Here is a 20556-nt window from a genome sequence, read left to right on the forward strand (position 1 = left end):
CGTGACGTTAAGGTCCTACGCTAGTAGATTGTGTGACCCAGGTCATCCTAGTAAGCGAAGTCTCGCAAATTACGATGTAGATGAAAAATCTATTCAGGAGGTTGGGAAAAAAATAGAGAAGCTATTTGAAAACGACATGTGAAAACTATCGGATGTCAGAAGAAAGTAAAAGAAAACAACTTCGAGCATCTGTTGGTCGATTTTCTGACCTAACAGATATGCTGCATCTTTTATTTAATAACATGCGCCGAGCAAGTCTTTCGGTCCCATCTTTATTGGCGATTTTAAAAGCAAAGCAAATCGCTGAACAGCTCTCGATATTAGATAATTACTCAATCTTTTTGATAAACTTGAATCCTGATTTTTGGAGAATTTTTTGCGGACTTAACTGGGATGCGGACATAAACGGGGTGCTGCCGTGTTGGTTAGCGTTTGGGTCAGGTATTATTTATCTCATAGTGTTTTGTGAGTTTTCAGCCAATATTTTCTATTTATCTCTGCCGGGAGTTTACCTAAAGGTCCAATTAGCGCATTGCCGCGACCTTGAATTCTAAAATTCAGACTCTCCTGCCCTTGGATGCCCGAATTGTCGTATACCTTTTTGATTAGAACTGTACTAATTTCCGACGGACCGGGTGAAGAAAATACGTTGACATGAACCGAACCTGGGAAAAGTGACACAGTTCGACTTTTTGATACAAAATAAAGATATATGAACAAACGGAGTCGTTTAATTATAGAATACTAACCAACATAAGTTTTCTGTGGTCTTATTCAAGAACGCCAGAAATGTAGGTTGATGACTTGTAGCCTTGAGCTTGATTGATATTACGTGTTGCGACAGCTGCGGATTTGGTGTAGTGCTGTCATATAGTTATGCTATTTTTATAAATTTGTGATGGCTTTTTCTTCGGAAATTGAAGATTTGGAACAATTTATTGATAGTTATGTTGGACCAGAATCTCGGGTTTGTAGATTTGTTATATTACAAACAGTAACAATATATATGGAAGAAAAAAAGGCGCTCTTTCACTATTGTACGTAAAAATTAATAAAAATGTTTTTTTCTTCAAATGCCGCATACCACAACACATATTGTTTGGGTTAGGGTGCGGGTTAGCGTTTGGTTTAGGGTGGGTCAAGTTATTATTAATAATAAACATAATATTACTTAACCCACCCTCACCCAAACAATATGCGTTGTGGTATGCGGTATTATTATTATTATTTTTTTGCATAACTTTTCACGTACAATAGTGAAAGAGCGCCGAAAAAAATGGGCGCCGGTCTAGAATCCCACAATTTTTTTCCATTAACGAAACTAGTTGTCAAAATTGAAATTTTAAGGAATAAATAAATATGTAAGAATCAATATAATAATAATACCGGACCCACGCACCGCAACCCAGAATATTGTTTGGGTTAGTTCACCAGTTAGCGTTTGGGTAGGTTAAGCGTAATACTTGACCCATCCACACCCAAACGCTAACCCAAATATTGTTTGGTAATGTAGGATTCTAAACCAGCACTGATTTTTTTCAAATTGTTTTTTTATCTAGCTGATTACATATTGTGTTTTGTGTTTGGCACGTGTTCTCAAAAACTAAGTTTGTACCTTAGTAAGCCCATTTTCCTAATTATGTTTTGCACCAATTATAGTGTTTTGTCAGCCAGGTGTCAATTGCACAATCAACCTATTTCTCTTACATATAAAAATGGTTTTAAAGCTGTACTCATTTTTTGTAGACTTCTTCAAGTGAATGGTCAAGAACTCAGTCTTTTGATAAAAGTAAGTAGAATTCAGTAAGAGTTAATGGCTCTTTTGGACACTTTGTGTAAATTATTATTTTGTTTTGTTTTTTTCTTCAGGAAATTTTTTGTTGTACATTATTGACAGGAAACAAAACGTTGACTTCATCAAAATCACTTGCAAAGTAATTTTCCATGCAAAATTTTGTAATCCGGAACTAAGGGTTGGTTTAAGTGTCATATTATAGGTTGGAAAGGAAGGCCTGTTTCCGCTCGGACAGGGTCATAGCTGCGCATTTCATGTAAAATGCGGCCTGCCACGAAAATAGCTTGAACGAGCAAAACATTCGTTGTGCTAACAGTTTTCAGTATAGTACTCCATTTTCACCCATGCAAATTTTACAAATAACGTTATTACAGCCGCGTAAATTTAGGCGAAAATGTTATTACATTCACGCAATTTCAGGCCGCAAAATTGTCTTCCCCACGCAAAATCCAAAGGTTCCAATCTGGGTCATAATTATTATTAAGTAAAAAATGATATATTAATGGATGATGGATACATATCATACGCAAGGTTAAATAACCACCCGAGTTATTTACCATTTCAAAGCATAATAAACATAAGTATAAGGAAGAAATCTGAAAATTTTACACATGTAAGAGAACCATTTCAAAATCAAAATACATAAAAAACTGCCGGTAGGAACGAAGGGGCTCTTTTAGTGGAGGCAAAATTTTAGATATTTATTTTTTAAATTCTTTAAAAAATTTAAGAAAAAAAAATTGAATCAGTAACTTCTGGCCACATCCAATTTTGCCAGCTAAAGCACCAGAATGTTACATATCAAATAAATGGAAACTGAAAAATAAAACCTGTTGGAAGAATAAACTAAAAGCAGCACATATCCTTTGTAACTGCTATTATCTTTTTTGAAAATGTTACATTTACTGCCCTCAGCGGCAATTGGGTTGCGCATGCAAAAACAAAATAAAATGTTCGTATTGTATATACATTGTGTATCAACTGGAACTAGCTAAATTTTTATATAGCTTTATAAGTATCTCAATGTTTGGCCAAACTTACCCCTTTATTGAGCCGCATGCTAATATTTTTTTGTCCAATGTGTCATACTACATCAGTTCTCTGAAACCAAAGGGCAAAGTCCATACAGTTTAACCGGCAACTTTTATTTTTTTCTCCATTCATTATATAGTAGAATTCTGCCAGTCAGATAAACAGGCTTGTCAGGCATGTAAACTATGGTAATCACTAATTTAAACAAAAATTAATTAAGAAAACAAACAAAAATTACCTGTCAAAAAAGTTGACATAATTTCCCTGTTCCCCATGTTTCTCATTTAAGGTGGACACTCAGTTAAAACACTCAACAGAGTCACAAGCGGCAAAGAGAGTTGGACTAGCTTTGTATTAATGAATGTTCTAATTTTTTATTACACATAATAAGAAATCAAGCAGAAACAATAAATTTGAATTATCATTTAAATTTAAACATCTCTATAGGGATGTGTTTTTATGATTGGAAAAAAGTTGCTTGTTGTCCCTGTTCTGTTTAATGCTGGTGGTATCCCAAATCAGTTAAATGTATGCTTTCCAACCATTAGATTACCATCTTACACCCTGTTAGGCGGCATTTAATTGAATGGCATGTTACAAGTTACCATATTTATTTACATAACCTAAAAAGCAATGTTGTGTGTTGTGTCTGAAACACATTGACTAAATGAGCAGCCAACATACAGTCTAATTTTAATAAAAGCAATCAAGCTGTGCCCATTTATTCACTAATTCGTGTTGTACCATTCTGGTTGATCTACTCCCCAAGTTTTAAGGATCACTGAGGCGAACATTGCAACTGACACACGCATGCACACATACATACTTGCTTAGTATGCCACAAGCTAAAAAAGTTAGAAAACCACTAAAAGCTATCAATGCTACTTGTTTCTACTAAACTTATCATAACTATTAAAAATATAAGTCTAACTCTATATTCAGGATATATATAAGTATTTTATTTTTGCATTTAGATGCAGACCATTCACATGCCGTACATTACCAGCTTGACAGCACAGCACCAACGCAAGGCACAGGAACAGAGTTCTGGGGAAAAGTATCAGAGTAAGATTTTAATTATTACACTGCTTAGGAGATAGGGAACTTTCAAATTAAAAACAGCTGTAAAAATATATATTTTTATTAAAAAAAAAACAATTGCGTTTTAAAATACAAGGTCACTAGAATAAAAACCGCCGAATAAAGACATAGCAAAAACTTTTCTACATGTTTACCCAATTATAGATACTCCACTATCTGAAGCAAAAACAAACTAGGTTTGGTGTATGGATTTTTTCGGAACACTGTTCAGTTGCCGTTTCGGTTCAGAGCGGCCATTGTTATTTCAAAACCGGTTTAATAAGTTCTGGTTGGGATGCAATAGAAGTTGGATTAAATCTAAAAATGTTGGTCAATAAATGTAGAGAACAGTTATAAAATTGCAACTCGCATAAAAACGAAGTTTCGTGGCTTATTAAAAAGCAAGGAGCTCATTAAATATAATATCTGAAAAATTAAAAAGCACAGTTTTATTTAATAAATATTCATTTTTTACATAAAATTTTGAACATGGTATAACTTGACTCTGAAAAAAAAAAAACTTGTGATGGCATGCTGAAGTGAAACCGGTTTTGACAGGTTCGAGTTTGGTTAAGGTTCAGGTACTGTCAAAATATTGGTTTCAGTTCTCGTTCCACTTAAAATCTAACAAAAAAAGTTAAGATTAGGTTCATGAAAAATTCAAATCCCTGCTTTAAATCATTGACTATATCAGGATGTACCAAGACTTGCAGAATTTTAGCCCATCAAATTATTTGCATATTGTTTGTGGGCCTCACACATTTAGGGTGTACAAGTGATACAAGAACTGTTTAAACATATTTTCTGTTTATTGCTCACTTGTCCCTGATTTATCCCTTTTATGATTTAACAACAAAAAAGTAAATTTAAAAATTAGACCATGTGTTGTGGGTCACAGATAATGATGTCACAGGTCACATTTGCCCCTTTTGGCCTGGACTTGGACCACCTTGATATAGTTTATTGTTCCTGTGAAAATTATAAAGTAACCTTTCGAAACAATGATTAAAGAGACAGCAATTTATATAAATTGAAACAGTGCTAACTTTCTTAAGTTGAAAATTAATAAATATTTATTAAAAAAATTGTCAAAATACTACCTACTTCTTTATGGGCTTTATTATAGATTTATTCTTTGCCTAAGTAACTAACAGTTTAAAAAAACAGTATTATCTGTTGTATGCATTGTAACCAACATTAACTAATTATTTTTAAAGTTCTGATATTTGCCATTGTTTAAAGTTTTAACCTCATGTTGTCTTTGTTTGCTAAATTTATTGCTGTTACACTCTTAGTGGTCCTCAGTGGTGTAACCCTCGACAAATGAGAAACCATCCTAACCAAAGAAATGACCAACGACCCAAGATTCAGGTGCAATTTAGTTTAAATGCTGCTTTCACACATTCCATATCCGTATGATGTGACTCTTATTGTGGAAAAGCATTTTTAGTTAACTCATGTAAGACTCATTCAGTGGTCAACAGCAACAGCATAGGGAAGACCACGGCCTTTGCTGTTGAGAAATGTAGGCTACATAGTTTGGGCACTTTTTGTTACTACCTAGCTTGAATAAAACTTATTTGGCCACTTTATTTGGTTGTGTACGTAGCTCGAATAAATGTAAGGTTGGCACTTTTTTGTTTGTAAGTACCTCATATAAAACCAATTTGGGCACTTTTTGTCTAGTACAAAGCTCAGATAAAACTAATTTTGACACTTTTTTTAAACTTAGACGAAGAAACAAAGGTTACATTTATAAGGTATAATATTGAATAATCCTTGCAAAGTAGTGATTATGTGGGTTCCAGGAAACAACTGGTGTATCTTTTTCATAACAGTGTTTAAGTGCCCCCTTAAAAAGCAAAATATGTGTTTATCAGGAACACTGATGTGCTAAAGTTATTAACAAATCTGTTAATGAATATAAAATATCTTGAGTAGACTTCTTATAAAACTTACAAAAACACACACACAATTAATGTTCAGGTGTTTGTGTATAAATAAATGGTGAGTACTGTTACCCAGTAGATTACCTACTTTTTGATAAAATATGACCTAATAAGTATTTTATGTTCATTACTGCTGATTTTAGGCTAGCGTTATTAAAAAAAGTAATAGCTATGTGCCAGGCTGCTATTCATCTTTCTTGTGCCAGCCTGCTATTTTCACCTTTAGAAATCACGCTCAAAACCAATCTCAATGTATTTAAATCTAAAAAAGGGTGAACTACTGCAATCGGACTCTACCAAATCAGAATTGAAACAAAACAAACAAAAAACCATTAAATTGTGGTGTGGTGTTTTTTATTAGGTTATATATATATTTTACCTGGGTATTTTTTAAATGATTGCAGGAAAGAGAAATTCAACAATGGACATCAAATGTTCAATATCAACAAAATCAATCACCAAACTTTTTTCAACATTTTGAAGCACCTTTAAATGATCAGATAATTCATCACACTCCACATTTGCACAGTTCTCAGAATCCTAATGATATTCAGGCTATAGTGAGTGACCTGATTCGGCAAAACAACATGAGTAAACCTCAGGAACTCCCACCTTGGATAGATGTTTCCAAACCACCACCTGTATTGTTGTCAGAAAACCGTTATCAGAACCATGCACAAGGTGATGCTTATGTTAATCCTCTGGATGGACATGGTGGAGAACCTATACTTCAAAGCATGACTTTCCAGCGGTCATTTCCAGACAATCCATATGTTCAATCTCCTGCTTCAAATTCTCTGATGCAAAAAGGTACCCCACCTTTATCCCAACATCAATCTGCTACGTCCCAGCCTTACCCACAGACAATGCAAGATTGGCAACAACATGCTAATATGTGCTACCAGGAGCAACAGTACATCATGCATCAAGGTCAAGAACAACAGTTTGATGAAAATCCTCCTTATGGTCATGTCCAGCATTCCAGGGAAATGTTTCACAATGCTGCATTTTCACCTCAACAAACCTTTGAAGAACAGAATGGTCCTGGAAAAGTTATGTCTTCCCCTCTAAGCAATCAACATTTAAGCACTAAACATCCCATATCTCGTGATACAAAAGATTTAAAATTTGGAAAGACAGATTCCCATGTTGTACAAGACTCACACACTCCTGTTACCGGGAATTTTGTGCATAAACCAAGTCTTAGTCGCAAATCATCTAACGAAAAGTATCCAAAATCTAAATTAAGATCACCAAGCGATGACCTGAAAACATCCAATCATCATTCCTCACCTGTTGCATCTGCAAAATCTAACCAGCTTTATAGTTATCAGCAGCAACCAGCTTCTGAAGTTTTTGAAAATGAGACTGATGGGCATCCTGCATACCAAAAATACAAGGTTGTTTAATTTAAATTTTATATTTAATTCAAATTTTGTTGAACGTGTTCATATGTAAAAAAACAACATTTGTAATTGACTGCCTATACCAGTAATCCCTAACTGGAGGGTCTTTTTTACCACTCAGGTTGCCAGGGTATAACATTCTTTTGGGTTCCATTTTTTGATTTTTGGTAAGCCTCTTAACACAATTTTTTAGGGTTTGATTGAACTGCAACAAATCAAGGATGTTTTGATTTTCGTTGTTACATTCGGTTTGTTGAAACATTATAGTAAACCACTTAACAAAAATGCTAGTAAGGGTACCGCAAACTAAACACATTTTATATAGGGTGCCATAAGCTCAGTTGGAAACCACTGGTCTATTTATAACCTAACATCCTTAGTTTGTATTTTTAAACAAGTTTTGTTGCTGTTAGGATGCACGGAGAAAATCTAGCGCTGCTGATGAGGATCAAGACTGGAGGAGACGTGATAGTGAATCAGATGAGAAAATCAGATCTAAGGTTTAATTGTAGCAAATCAAACAAAATATTTTTATTTTGTTTGATATTAATTGATAAATTCTGAATATTTAAAAGTAAATAGTTTTACAGAACAGTGGTAATCCAGCAATGCTAGCTATTATAGCTGGACCTTTTTTCATTCTTGTAACTAAGAAAACACCAAAAATGGTATTAAAAACTAGCAGAAAGCAAAATCTACATTAAAAGTCTGACCTTGTTTACTGACACTTTTGGACTACTGATGTAATGATGCAGGATTTAAGATTGAGAGTTGTTTTTAAGGGTGTGGGGGTGCAGAGTGATTTTTAGAGCAGGGGAATATAAATTTCTAAAAAAATGTTTGTTGAATATCAATTTAGGGACGTTTTGCGAGGTCTGAGCAACCAGGTAAGGCTAATTTTTCTATGGAAGTAATATAATAAATTGATTTTACTTAGGTTCAACCCAAACAACAACTATTTAGATGTACCAAATGGCTACCTACTTTAATTTTTGACCTATATCTGTGTTAGCTTGTAGAAAGAAGTCTGCGTAAAGCAGAAAACGCAATATGTAGCTTGAAATAATAAACCAAAGTAAAATGTATGATATCAAAAAATGAATTCTGATAACTAACCTTATGTGACACAACAACAACCCTTTCTAGTTACGGCTTGTTAATTTATTTTACTCTTTTAGTTCCATTCTATTCTACGTTTTAATTATGCCTTAAAATTTTAGGATACTGATCAACAATTTTCACCAGAGTGGGATGCAAGACAAATAATTCAGAGACGGCAGGTATTTCCTAATAACGATACAAAATAGCTAACAACAGTACCACTAACATAGACTTTTGTTTTTCGCAGAAGTGCTTTTTTCCCACTAAATATGATGTTATTAAATGCTTTTATAAAGTAAATCTAACTTATAATATTTAATTCTGTAATTGCTTTTAAAATTAAATGTGTCTCACACTTTTGAGAATGCGTCTTAATGGTCCAATCGCTTTTGTGTTAATGAACAGCGGATATATTTGTTATTATTTTAACGGCGCAAAATATTTGTCATTATTTAGGGGGCGGGATGATCACCCTAAGTTTTTCTAGTAGTGCTCACCCTAAGCAAACTCAGGATCCATAAACAGTACAAATGCTTTGTCGTTGTTTAAAGTTATGGTTCCTAAAGTTTTGTGCCTATACATTTTAATAATGCGTTTACATTCACACAAAACTATGCTTTTCAACTTATTTAAGACATTCCTTGATGTTGCTAATATTGTGATTTGTGAGATCCTGAAACAAAAGCGATTTATAGACAAGTTTTGTTTGCTGATTCCCAATAATGCTATATTCTTAAATTTTAATCTTTGAAAAAATGTTATTTTGTTATGCAATTATTTTAATATTTACATACCCCTAAAATAAGTTGGCCGACAATGAGGAAAGAGCTCTGGTCACAACTGCTGTAATTAGGCCTCTGTTAATGTAAGTTTCGGCACCTATTCAAAAGCGCAGATTTAAGTAAACTGTAGTCCTAACTTTCTTAATAGAAAACAGCTAAACAGATTCTCATCACTACGAATAATAGGATATATAATTGAGATAAGTTTAAAAAAATGTCTGTGTTGGGCAAAACTAATTTAAATTAACTTACAGTCAATAACATCCTGAATGGCCTGATAGTTGCGAATTGTTTCTTTCAAGTGCTTATTTTTTTCCATGCCTGTTGTTAACCCTTGGGCATATTATTACACAAGATATTCATCTAAAAGCTAACATTATAAGCTTCACAAAAGTTTATTATTAAGCATCTAACGAAGGTGGTGCAAGGTAGTTGTATAAGTATGATATATATATGTGACCTTAGGTTGCAGCATTCGTTGCCCAGTGCAGCATTTTCAATATCCTGTTTTCCAAGTATCATTTTGGTTTTAGTATCATTTTTTTTTAACTTTATTGCCTTACATATCATCTTAGTTTGGGGTTCATAGCAGAAGTTGGGTATTTGTAAAACATCGACTTTGCATTGAAAACCCCATGCATTGTTTTCTTACAGAGAGAATCGAAGCCTAATAAAAATCAGCCAGATGAGAACAGTAAAAGAGACAAAACCACACAACCGAGAAAAAGAGTAAGTTCAACATTTCATTGAGAAAAATTATCATTTTAAGCCTTAAAATATTGCAATCGTTTCAAGTGACTGTGTTTATCAATATAAAAACAAATATATTTTGGATGTATATCTAGTGAAGCAATGCCAACCCCCCCGCAGTCTTACTTACATCCCACCAAATACTGTTTTTGCGACCAAATGCCGGGCAAATTACCTGCTTAATATTATGCCGCATTAAACTTTTTTCCTACTTGTGTTGGCCCGGCGTTTTAAAGTACATTTCGTTGTAACAAGGCGATAATTTGTATGCCTGTCACAAGTTGGCGTGGGTAACGTATGTAAAACACCATCAAGCTGTGCCTTCTAAATCTATGTTTGCCGAAGCCACGTGTTATAGCCAATGATATCAGATTGTGAGACTAAGGAATCGCAGCCGGACTCGGGACTTGGGAATACTAAGACTATGTGCTATAGCATAAGGTGGAATCTATTAATTGATGTGCAGTGTATATATCTAAAATATTTGGCTTCATGTCTACCGGACTTGTGTTCGCATAATAAGAAGCGGAGTAATGCGCACGTAGGAGCCAAGTGTCAAACAAGAGGCATCGGGATCGCTTAAGACGCGAGTTTTTTGGTGTTGTTGCGCCACAGAGTTTTCCATACATTTTGTTAAGTTTATAAGATTTTAGGCTTACTTGGACTAATAATTTACAGCATAGGCGTCCAACCTTTTTGTGTAAAGGGCCAAATTCAATTTTCAAATTTTTTCGCGGGCCACAATTCAATAAAGCTACAATAATAATAATAATCTATTACAGAAAACCCCTTCAAAAATCGTGATTTAATTTTAAAATAAAGCATAAATGCGAAACTTGGCATTGCTTATTACGAACGAGACTTATGATATTTGGCTCAAATGAAGTTGTGGCAACACACAGAGAATCCTCCAGGTGACTATCAGATATCAGTGACCTCGCCGGAGATGTAGTGTACTTCATTCTATAGCAATCTTGTTCACACAAATATGTGCTTCCAAAAAGTGATATCATACACATTGCGTGCTAGTAAATGAATGGGTACTTCCTGAGAGACATAATTCTTGTAAAAATTTATCAAAGAGCAATGATTAAATTTATCATGTAGGCTGGATTCACACTGAAAGTCAATTAACTCCATTTGCATTAATTCAGGAACATCATATGGTTTGGTAGAAAAAGGACACGAAAAAACTTTAACTTGACGCATACTTTTTGAAGTCATAAAATCTGTTTCCAAATTCTATTATCAGTTCCGAAATAAGTTCTGCATACTTCTTAGTATCTTGAACCTTACAGTTAAACAAAGTAAGAAAGTGGGTAAGGTTTTTGTTGTTCATCTGTTCTTCCCACAGAGATAATTTTGCTAGAAAAGCTTTCACATGATCAAACATGCAATTAATTAACTGTCCTCTTCTTTAAAGACGACAATTAAGTTCATTAAAGTGGGACCATATATCAACAAGAAAAGCTAAATCGCGTACCCAATTTGCATCATTAAACTCAACAATCAGCTGACCTTTTCCTTCCATAAATTTTTGTATTTCTTCCTTCAGTCTAAAAAATCGCTCTAAAACTTTGCCACGACTAAGCGAACGTACTTCGCAGTAGTAAGGAATGTCCTCAAAATCTGCTTCTATGCTACGTAGAAAATATTGAAATTGTCTGTGACGTAGGCCTTTAGAACGGATAAAATTGACCGTTTTTGTAACAACAGACATTACATTTTCCATACTCAAAGATTTCTCACAAAGTTTTCTTGATGAATCACACAGTAAAACTTGCATAACCGAATTATTTCCAACTTTGTCCGCCTCCTTTTTCTAATACCTTGACTAACCCATGTCGATTTCCACACATAGATGGGGCTCCATCTGTTGTTACAGGTCAGACAAGTTGCTCAACTTTAATTCCAGACCATTCAAAGTTGACATAACAGCTTCCAGTAAATCACTGCTTTTGGTGGTCCCTCTCAGGGGGACCATGGAAGCAAATTCTTCTGCCACGCACAAATATGGCTAACTGAGCGGTATCTTTGTTGTCTGTGGTTTCATCAATCGCCAAGGATAAAATATTCAGCTTTTCATATAAGGCTCTTTTTTGTGGAAGTCCCCAACTCTTCGACTCGTCGTGCAATGGTTTGCCTAGAAAAACTTATTTTTTAAATTGTTCTTTCAAGACAGATGGTATCAGCAACCCGTAGTAAACATTCTTTGACAAATTCGCCATCACTTCGACCACAAAATAACTAGCTGCAACAACAGATTGTTGTTGAATGGAAATATTGCAAAAAACTGTTTGTTGCCCAACAAGTCTACTTTTTAAATTGGCAACTTTATCTTTTCTATAGTGATCTTTAAATTAGTCATACGTTGGTGCATGAGTAGTCATATAGAGCAGTGTTTCTTAAAGTGGTGAATGGTTCACCCCAGGGTGAATAAAGTTTTTGCAGGGGTGAACCAACCAAAAGGGGTGAATAAGGGTGAACGAAAGTTCAGGAGCATCCTATAGTCACTAGTAAACAACTTTCTGAAGTAAATCGACTAAAACCTGTTGTTTTTTGGTGTTTTTTTGCTTATTGTTATAGTTAAGTTGGTTTGCACTGAGTGTATGAGTTAGGCCTACCATATGTCGTCTATTTTAGAAGGATTTGTCTCCTTTTCTCAAGAAAACTAAATGGTCCTCCGAGGACGCTTAAAAATGCCCAAATGTCCTCTTTTTTCGCATTTCAAGTTAGTTGCTTATACTTGGCGAGAGGTTGTATTTATTTCCAAAAATACTTAAGCTATGAAAGATTTTGGTTGTACACCACTCCTACAGCGCTGTACAAACTCTGTTTTTGCCAACTTTAACATTAAAACTACCAAAAAATAATTTGCTAATCTTCTGTTATCTAATTTTGTTTACTTTGTTGAGCACAAAGTCTCTTTGAGTGCCATTCCATGTTTTCATATCATCGAAGGTATAACGGCCCTATTTAATTATAATTTTTTTAACTTCTAGATAAACGATAAAAGTCATCCAACGTTCGAACTATTTTTTATCCATATTTTATAATAACAGGCTAGCAACAGGGGGACGAAATGTTTTGCGAAAAGCCTCCTGATTTTACAGTTTAGCGCCAATTCAACCAATTAAATCCAATTTTTTTCGCGCCTCGCACGACCGAAAACAAACTACACTATTTTTTTAAGTTGTCTCAATGATATTTAATTAAAAATTCTTTTTTTCGTAGGGGTGCAAGTCATAGGAAAATTAGAAAGGGTGCCGCTGCTGAAAAAAGTTATGGATATGGCACGTATTTCTTAAACGTAACAATTCTATTTTCGTTTTACTTGCAGGCAAAAAAATATCCTCTTTTTGGGTGCTAAAAATATGGCAGCCCTAGTTATAAGTACAACAATTTGGTGACTTTATTTTGTGCTTTTTTAGCTTTATATCTCTGAACTCGAGAAATTGTAGATTTTCAATGGTAAAACTTAGCTGGAGTTGATTTTAACAAAAATCGAAACAACCCAAGTCATTTTGTGCTGTTAGATAGACGAGATAGTTTTATCATATCATGAGACAAGGGTGAATGAAATCTAGAGATAGATGCTAGGGGTGAACGAAACTAAAAAAGTTTAAGAAACACTGATATAGAGCCTTTTAATGTTATACTGATTTGTTGCATATTAAGCAGATCGGTTTGTTATTGACTTGCACGAAAAAGTACTCTTCTGTCCACCTCTCTTGAAATATTCTACCATTATCACTAATTTTCTGTCTTTTATTTGCCATACTAAATATCAACCAAAGACGAATATCGCAGTAACTTGACTAAAATGTTCCTTGAAGGTAACTATCTATGATTGAATAATTCTAGATGTATACTTCGTCTTAGGGTGGCCAGATGCTTGGTTTAGGATTAGGACATTGTTGGTGTGAAATTTGGACAATTTAGGACAAATAATAATTTAGCATGCACCTAGTGCGAGACTAATGGAAATGAATGGAAGGAACTGTTCTTAGTGAGCTGCCAAAATTCCTTACAAATTTACAAAACGGTTAGTCGTTAACAGCAGTGCAACAATAAAGCTTTCTGTAAATTCGATTTCCTTTTGCCAAAACCGCAACACCACAATTTTATTACCGGAATTCTGTATTTGTTTTGGAAAAGGTCACGTACGTAAAAAGTTATGATATCACTAAAAGGTAGAAATACTCTACCTGTAACCTATTGTAAACCTAACATATATTTTATTGTAAGTTGGCCTAAATTTTAATTTGAGCGCCCTATACTAAACCCGACGCTTTTGTGCTGCACAGAATTACTGTAAAAATACGCATCAAATCGCGGGAAGCGCGAACAATTTTTGGATTTACGTGGTTAAAGTGAGTATAAATAAAGTTTGTAGGCCTCGTAACTCGTAAGCCCGTGGTTTAACTTTATTCAATGTTCCAAATAAATTCGGCCAAATTAGGACAGAAAACTTACTGTCCTAATGATTTACAAACCGTCGGACACAGCAGGTAAAATTAGGACAATTTATCGTTTTTTGTGCGAATTTTAGGCCATCTGTCAACCCTGCGTCTTATTGCTGTAGTTTCAAATATACTTAAAATGTATTAATTGTCTTACGATAATGGCAATTATTATGTCACTTATTAATTTTCTGCCTGCTCCAGCTGCTTGTGTTTTAATGATTTTTTTTATTCCTGTAAGACTGTATGTAAATAAATTGCCATCGTAATAACTAGTGAGAAATAACATGAAATGTAGAAACTTCAACGGGCCACTTCTGAGGTCCCGGCGGGCCACACGCGGGCCGCGGGTTGGACGCCCCTATTTTACAGTAACGCAGATAATTGCGATAGTTTATACCACTTCAGTCGAAATCCGCATTTTACTCGTGTTGTACGCCGTTTGGTACAAGAATTACGTGTTTGCTTGAATATCACGCAGAGTCGATAGCTCATGCAAACCTACACATACAACATTTTTAATTAAGAAACACAGCCTATTGACTTTGATAAAATAAGACAGCCTATTGACTTTGATAAAATATGTGCGCTGTTTTGGCTTGGAATCATCGTCAAAAGCTCTTTTACGATTGATAGCTCCGTCACGCAAATAATTGCACTGCACCAGGCAACTAAATGTCGCTTCCACACAGGCCTTATCCTGGTAAAGGTTTTAATTTTATTTTGAGAATGCAGTTGTCAACACATTTCAGACACAATCAGCAGCAAACAGTACAGGCTACATGCTTTCCGATCACCCGGAAATTCACAAAAACGGATCACATGTTATACAATTTTTATTAACCGAAGTTGTACCACCACAGTTCTACATCTGGGCATAACCAAAAATGTTCGCCAAAAAGCAAATATGTTGGGCGGTTTTTACAAAAAAGCCCTTGGTTTAGCCCCTTCACAGCGATGTTACGCTATCCCTAACATTACTTTTTGTTTACATGTGAATCGCGACATTTATTTGTTATAATCATCGACTATATCACTAAGCTAGCAATTGTGCACAAACATGTTGCAATGTAATATGTCTATAATAGTGACGAAGAGCTCACAACATGATGAATTCTACATTTAGTTTACCCACCAAATAGTTTTCAACATGGGCAACGTCGGTAATTGTCTTCCACTTTAATTTAGTCATGTAGATGGATGGAATACAGAACTGTAAATGTCAAAAGCTTTTTAAAACTGTCAACTATGGCAAATGATGCAACTCGGAGCCAGATCCCATTTATTTTTGTTTTACGTTTTGTCGAAGAATACTCGTTTCTAGATTACACAATTTGTAGGCACATACCGCAGATTCTTTGTCAATGGACTTAATATAATTCCCACAGGCAACTTACTTAAAGGCAATGCGACAATCCTCATCACAACTATACGCCCTTAAAGCCGAACACTTCAAGTTGGATAAAAACAAACGTTTACAACGAAATAGTTTTAAGCAATTGAGAAATATTTGCGTGACCAAATTAGTAGGGGTGTTACATATGTTAAGAAATGATTTAATTCTTAGTAAAAAACGCTTTTCAATGTTATACTAATAAATTGGTTAAACATGGTTTATTAAGCGTTGGCACGGTATAATTTTTTTATAGTCCTGCGTTATGTGTGTTTGCCTTATTACACAGTAATCGGTGAATATGAACATTATAAACATCAATTACACCCCTGTTTGTATGTCGCTCATTGTGGCTAAAGTGGCATTGTGCGAAGGGACACTTTCCACAATAACAGTAAAACCTTTTAAGGACTAACAGAAAAATATAGTTTTGTACCGAACTCCCATGTATTTAACTTATCTAACTTGCGTGGATAAACAAAATGCAAGGAGCTTTCAAGCTTTGGCCTAAATCACCACCACATATTCTTTTGTATTATCGCCGTGTAAGTTCGCCGTTTTTGAGGTGCTTTAATGCACGTCGTCCAGATGCTTGCCTGACAAGCGTGTCACACTTTCCCAATTGAGAACCCCATTTCAGCGCCGCATGCACACCTTGTGACGTTAGGTAAACCTTTGGGTGTTTGAATTGCGCTATTTCTGACGGAGTTTTTTCGTTTTAAGGGGAAAAAATATTTTCTGCCAACCATGCTCTTAGTCTTGAAACACCCATTTTTAGTTGAACTTATTAATATCTGGTGTATTTGCATGAGCAGCAAGAAAGTACTACTTCTAGTGAAGGCGACGGGCACCGAAGAGTAACTGCCAAAGGAAAATCGAAAGTCCACTCGTGGCTAGAAAATGGCAAGGTTTGTTTTTTGGCAGCAGATTTTTTGCTATACATTTATATAACAACGGTTGTTAAATTTTGTCTTCAGGTGTATTGAATTTATTTTAGGTGTATGCAATATCGCTGAAACTTATTGATTTATAGAGTGTATCTTGCATCTAAGTCAATTTAGCATGTGAAAATGATAAGAAAGTTAGTCAAATGGTCATACTTTCAGTACCCAACCTAGCGAACTAGTGTACAGTAACTGACTGATAGCTTGTGTTTATTTTTCACTTGTGAAAACTTAATGCAAAGTTGCCAGACTACATTCTAGGCTACAGGAAACGCGGAGGAGGAAATCAGAAAACTTCGGATAAGTGATTCTGAAACTGACCTGACAAAGTTTATTGAGACCACTCAATCGTTTGCAACTAATGAATCCAAGATGAGAGAAGTAGCAGGTATTTCTGTCGTTAAATATCCGATAATTACGTGTATTTTTGCTTTTCAACTAATTTGAAGATAATTGATATTTTAACAGTCCATTTGTTTTGAGGCATATACATTTGGTTTTAGAAATTCTCTGCAATAAGGCACTAAAAAATCCCAAGTTTGCCCGAAATGCCGCAATTCTTTGCGATCGCATGTCCTGGATGATGGTCCATGGCACGAAATTTCGTACTGTTGTGCTTAATGTGATGCAGGTACGACATTTTCAGATATTTAGGTTAAAATAGTTTTTCAGTTTTTTTTTTTTTTTTTTTTATTGACTTGTATTTTATTTGACTTGTATATTATTGACTTGTATTGTTAGTAGAATCCTTTTTATATATGTAAACGCTTAATACTGATTTGCATCAACGACTATTTTCATTAAATTTAACTATAGCTAATAATTATATTGTATGCGTTATCCTGAACTTTTTAGGGTCACTACAAAAATCGTGAACAACTCTTCTCTTCATCATTTCGTTCGGACTTTAGATGGTTTGGATTTGCAGCGTTTCTCGTTGAAATATTTCTTAATGTTCGTACATCCACCAAAGACAGACTAGTGGTCCTAGTCGAGCCCGTTTTCTCTTGCTTGTTTCAGGTAAATATGTTAATTATTTTGTCAGGCAAGTTAGTTTTTAAATTTTGAAATCACAAGAGTTTATAACAGAACATGAATACCAAATGTTTTAAATATGTGCCAACTTGTGAATTTTGATTAGTAGCAACATTTAGTTCTACTCTACTTTTTGTTTCTTAAAACCCCTATTTTGCTTATTAACATTGAATAATGCCGAACACAGTAAACCATAATCTATGTTAAGTTTGTCAGCCACGAAAGTGAAAGCTAAGGACATATTTGCAAGGAAAAACAAACAGTTTGTTTTTAAGGAAAAGCTATATAGTACTTCCAAAAAAAAAATTATAGCGATATGAGGAAAATATCAGCCGATATTACATCGCTAAACTGATCTCTAATTTTATTATGTATTTTAATTGTTTAATTTTTTTTTTTTTTTTTTTTTTTTTTTTTTTTTTTTTAGTGTTTATCGTACCTACAGTGTCAGTAACCCGAATGAAGGTTTGTTGAAACGTTGACAGTTAAAAAAAGAATAACGAGATAGCAGTTTGGTAGTTTATTTACCTTAACCCTTATTGGGCCGCAATTCCAAATTAACACTTACACATATTTTCCTGTTAAATTCGCTTCGTTTTTATTTACGTTTTCGTACCGTCAAAGTAACCGCCTCAAAAAACTCCAGAAAATGCTAGTGGCGAACGCTTGAATTACCGGCTTTTACGACGTGATTTGTTTGTTAATCTGTGGTCAAATTAACTGAAATGTGTTTTTTAGGTTCTAAAAAGTGAAAAAGTGAATCAAGTCCACATCGAGTGTTTTGGCCTTTTGGTAATGTTTAAATTAAATCTATTGTTTTACTTCGAAGCAGGGGCGGATGCAAGGCGGGTGGGGCACGTTTGCATCGGAAATTAGAGTTTGGGGAACTTAAACGTGAAAAAGGCGTTTTTATTGCTTTGCGCTTATCAATAACATCTTTTTCATGTAGCTTTTGTATTGAAAGTCACGCCTCTCCAACCTAAAACTTGAAAAAACGAACTGTGTTGTGTTCTTGGTTATTTTTTATGACGTCACTTTCATGTGTTTCTTGTGACTTCACCTTATTACGTCACTTTGAGAAAAAAATGGCCCCTCCAACAAAAAATCCTAGATCCGCGCCTGCTTAGAACTATTGAATGTAATGTATTGGATAAAGTGCTTTGACAATTAAAAAATGCAAGTTTGCAATCTTACATGTTGGTACACGAACGGTCTTTAAATTTCCATTTTTATTCGTTCCTGCTATCATTATTTTGTTTTAGTTCTGTTCTAGAGTCTGACTCGAAATAACTCACCCTAATTCATTACGGTTACCACTTATATGCAAAACCTTTAATTTTTTGTGTTTTGGTGCAGTTTGTCAGAGCTGGTCCGGCTTTGGAAAGCGAAAATCCATCGCGCATGAATCAACTTATGGCGGAACTCCGTGATCGATGCGTGATATCAAAAACTATCTTCGTACGACGCGTTTTACTGGACTGTGTTGAGCGCTATGCCACCAAGTGGTTCTCCCAAACCGTCAGATAGTTATACTGTTGTGCATTTTACCTTCTGTTGTTATATTATTCTTTAAACCTTTTCTTGCTGTTTACTACAGCTTTTCAACTTTTTATTCGTATAATAAGCGCTACCCTTTGAACCTGATCATTATTGCGTTTAATTTACAAAAGTAGCACAGCTCTTATCACATTAAAGCTGCGCGCTTTTTTGCTATTGATTAGTGATGCTCGTTTTTATGCGCGGTTCTTTATTTAAAACTGTTTTCATGGTTTACCGGATTGTTCTGGAATGCTTGTCACTTAAATGAAATACTGCAAACAGTAACCGTCATTTTGATTATCTAATCGCTTTAGATAGATTCGACTAACTTGTTAACAAATACTAAAATAGCAAACACACCACCATTTTAAAATTGTTCCATGCTGTTTCAAGACCTTTAAGAGGCGTAGACCTATATTTGCGGTTATTTTTGTATAATGTTCTATTTTTTTTAAATGAAGTATAACCTACATTATAGTTTTACCCAGATTGTTATCCGCTGCAGTAGTACTTTATGTTGGCATAGAAGTGTTTTATTTTAATGCTTTACCTAATTGGTCTTTGTTACAATCTTTTGTGTTTTAATAGTCAACAAGCCATGTCAAAAACTACCAATTCAAATTGCATGCTAATTTGTGTCTTAGCAATAAACGTTTTATTTATTGATCTCTGATTAGTAATTGTTTTTTTTTTCTAAATAGTAGTATTTATGGTCAGTTGGTTTATTAGTATGATAATCACAGCATTCCATGATAAGTTGGCTTAATCTTTGAGACCAACGTATGACACTGTCAGCATCAACCAGCAAGTAGCTAGCTTACTCTAGCGTAGCCCGAATGACTGAATAGGAGGGTGAAACGGACTCCTGTCATAAAACCGAAATAAGATCAACGTCGGAAAAAACACACTTCCAAATAAGATCAAAATAGGACTATACCTGATAGTCGTAAAACCGTCTAAATAGGTCCTAAAACCTAAAATGAATAAGTCCTAAAACCTAAATGGAGTTATACATATTTTACCTAACCCCACCCCTAAGTACATCACTAACTCCCCTACTAATAAAACTAGGCACGCCTCTAAAACCTTAAAATAAATTTTGTCGAGATACGTCGTCCGCCGCGCCGGCGTCTCCCTGGCTTACGATTTCAATAAAAGAAAATGCCTGTCTCATACCCCATTACATGAAATACAAAATATGCATCTCCCAAGTTTTCATATCCCTCTACCAGCTTCATCACTAAAAATTTCATTTTGCCAATCGGTAAACAAATTATACCCTTACCG

The 20556-nt window shown here is 34.7% G+C and overlaps 1 protein-coding gene across 1 annotated transcript; it reads left to right on the forward strand.

Annotated features, from left to right (window-relative positions):
- The first annotated feature begins 797 nt into the window (after positions 1–797).
- Positions 798–19936, forward strand: LOC146160432 (uncharacterized). Its single transcript, XM_083384537.1, has 14 exons — positions 798–967; positions 1747–1789; positions 3802–3892; positions 5203–5278; positions 6261–7256; positions 7676–7762; positions 8483–8542; positions 9800–9874; positions 16567–16659; positions 16957–17083; positions 17199–17326; positions 17551–17715; positions 18469–18522; positions 19087–19936. Exons 1-14 carry the CDS (start codon positions 899–901, stop codon positions 19255–19257), a joined length of 2235 nt encoding a protein of 744 aa, XP_083240663.1. The 5' UTR covers positions 798–898; the 3' UTR covers positions 19258–19936.
- The last annotated feature ends 620 nt before the right edge of the window (positions 19937–20556 follow it).

This window comes from Ascidiella aspersa, chromosome 3 (assembly GCF_963924565.1).
Source record: "Ascidiella aspersa chromosome 3, kaAscAspe10.2, whole genome shotgun sequence".
NCBI lineage: Eukaryota > Metazoa > Chordata > Ascidiacea > Phlebobranchia > Ascidiidae > Ascidiella > Ascidiella aspersa.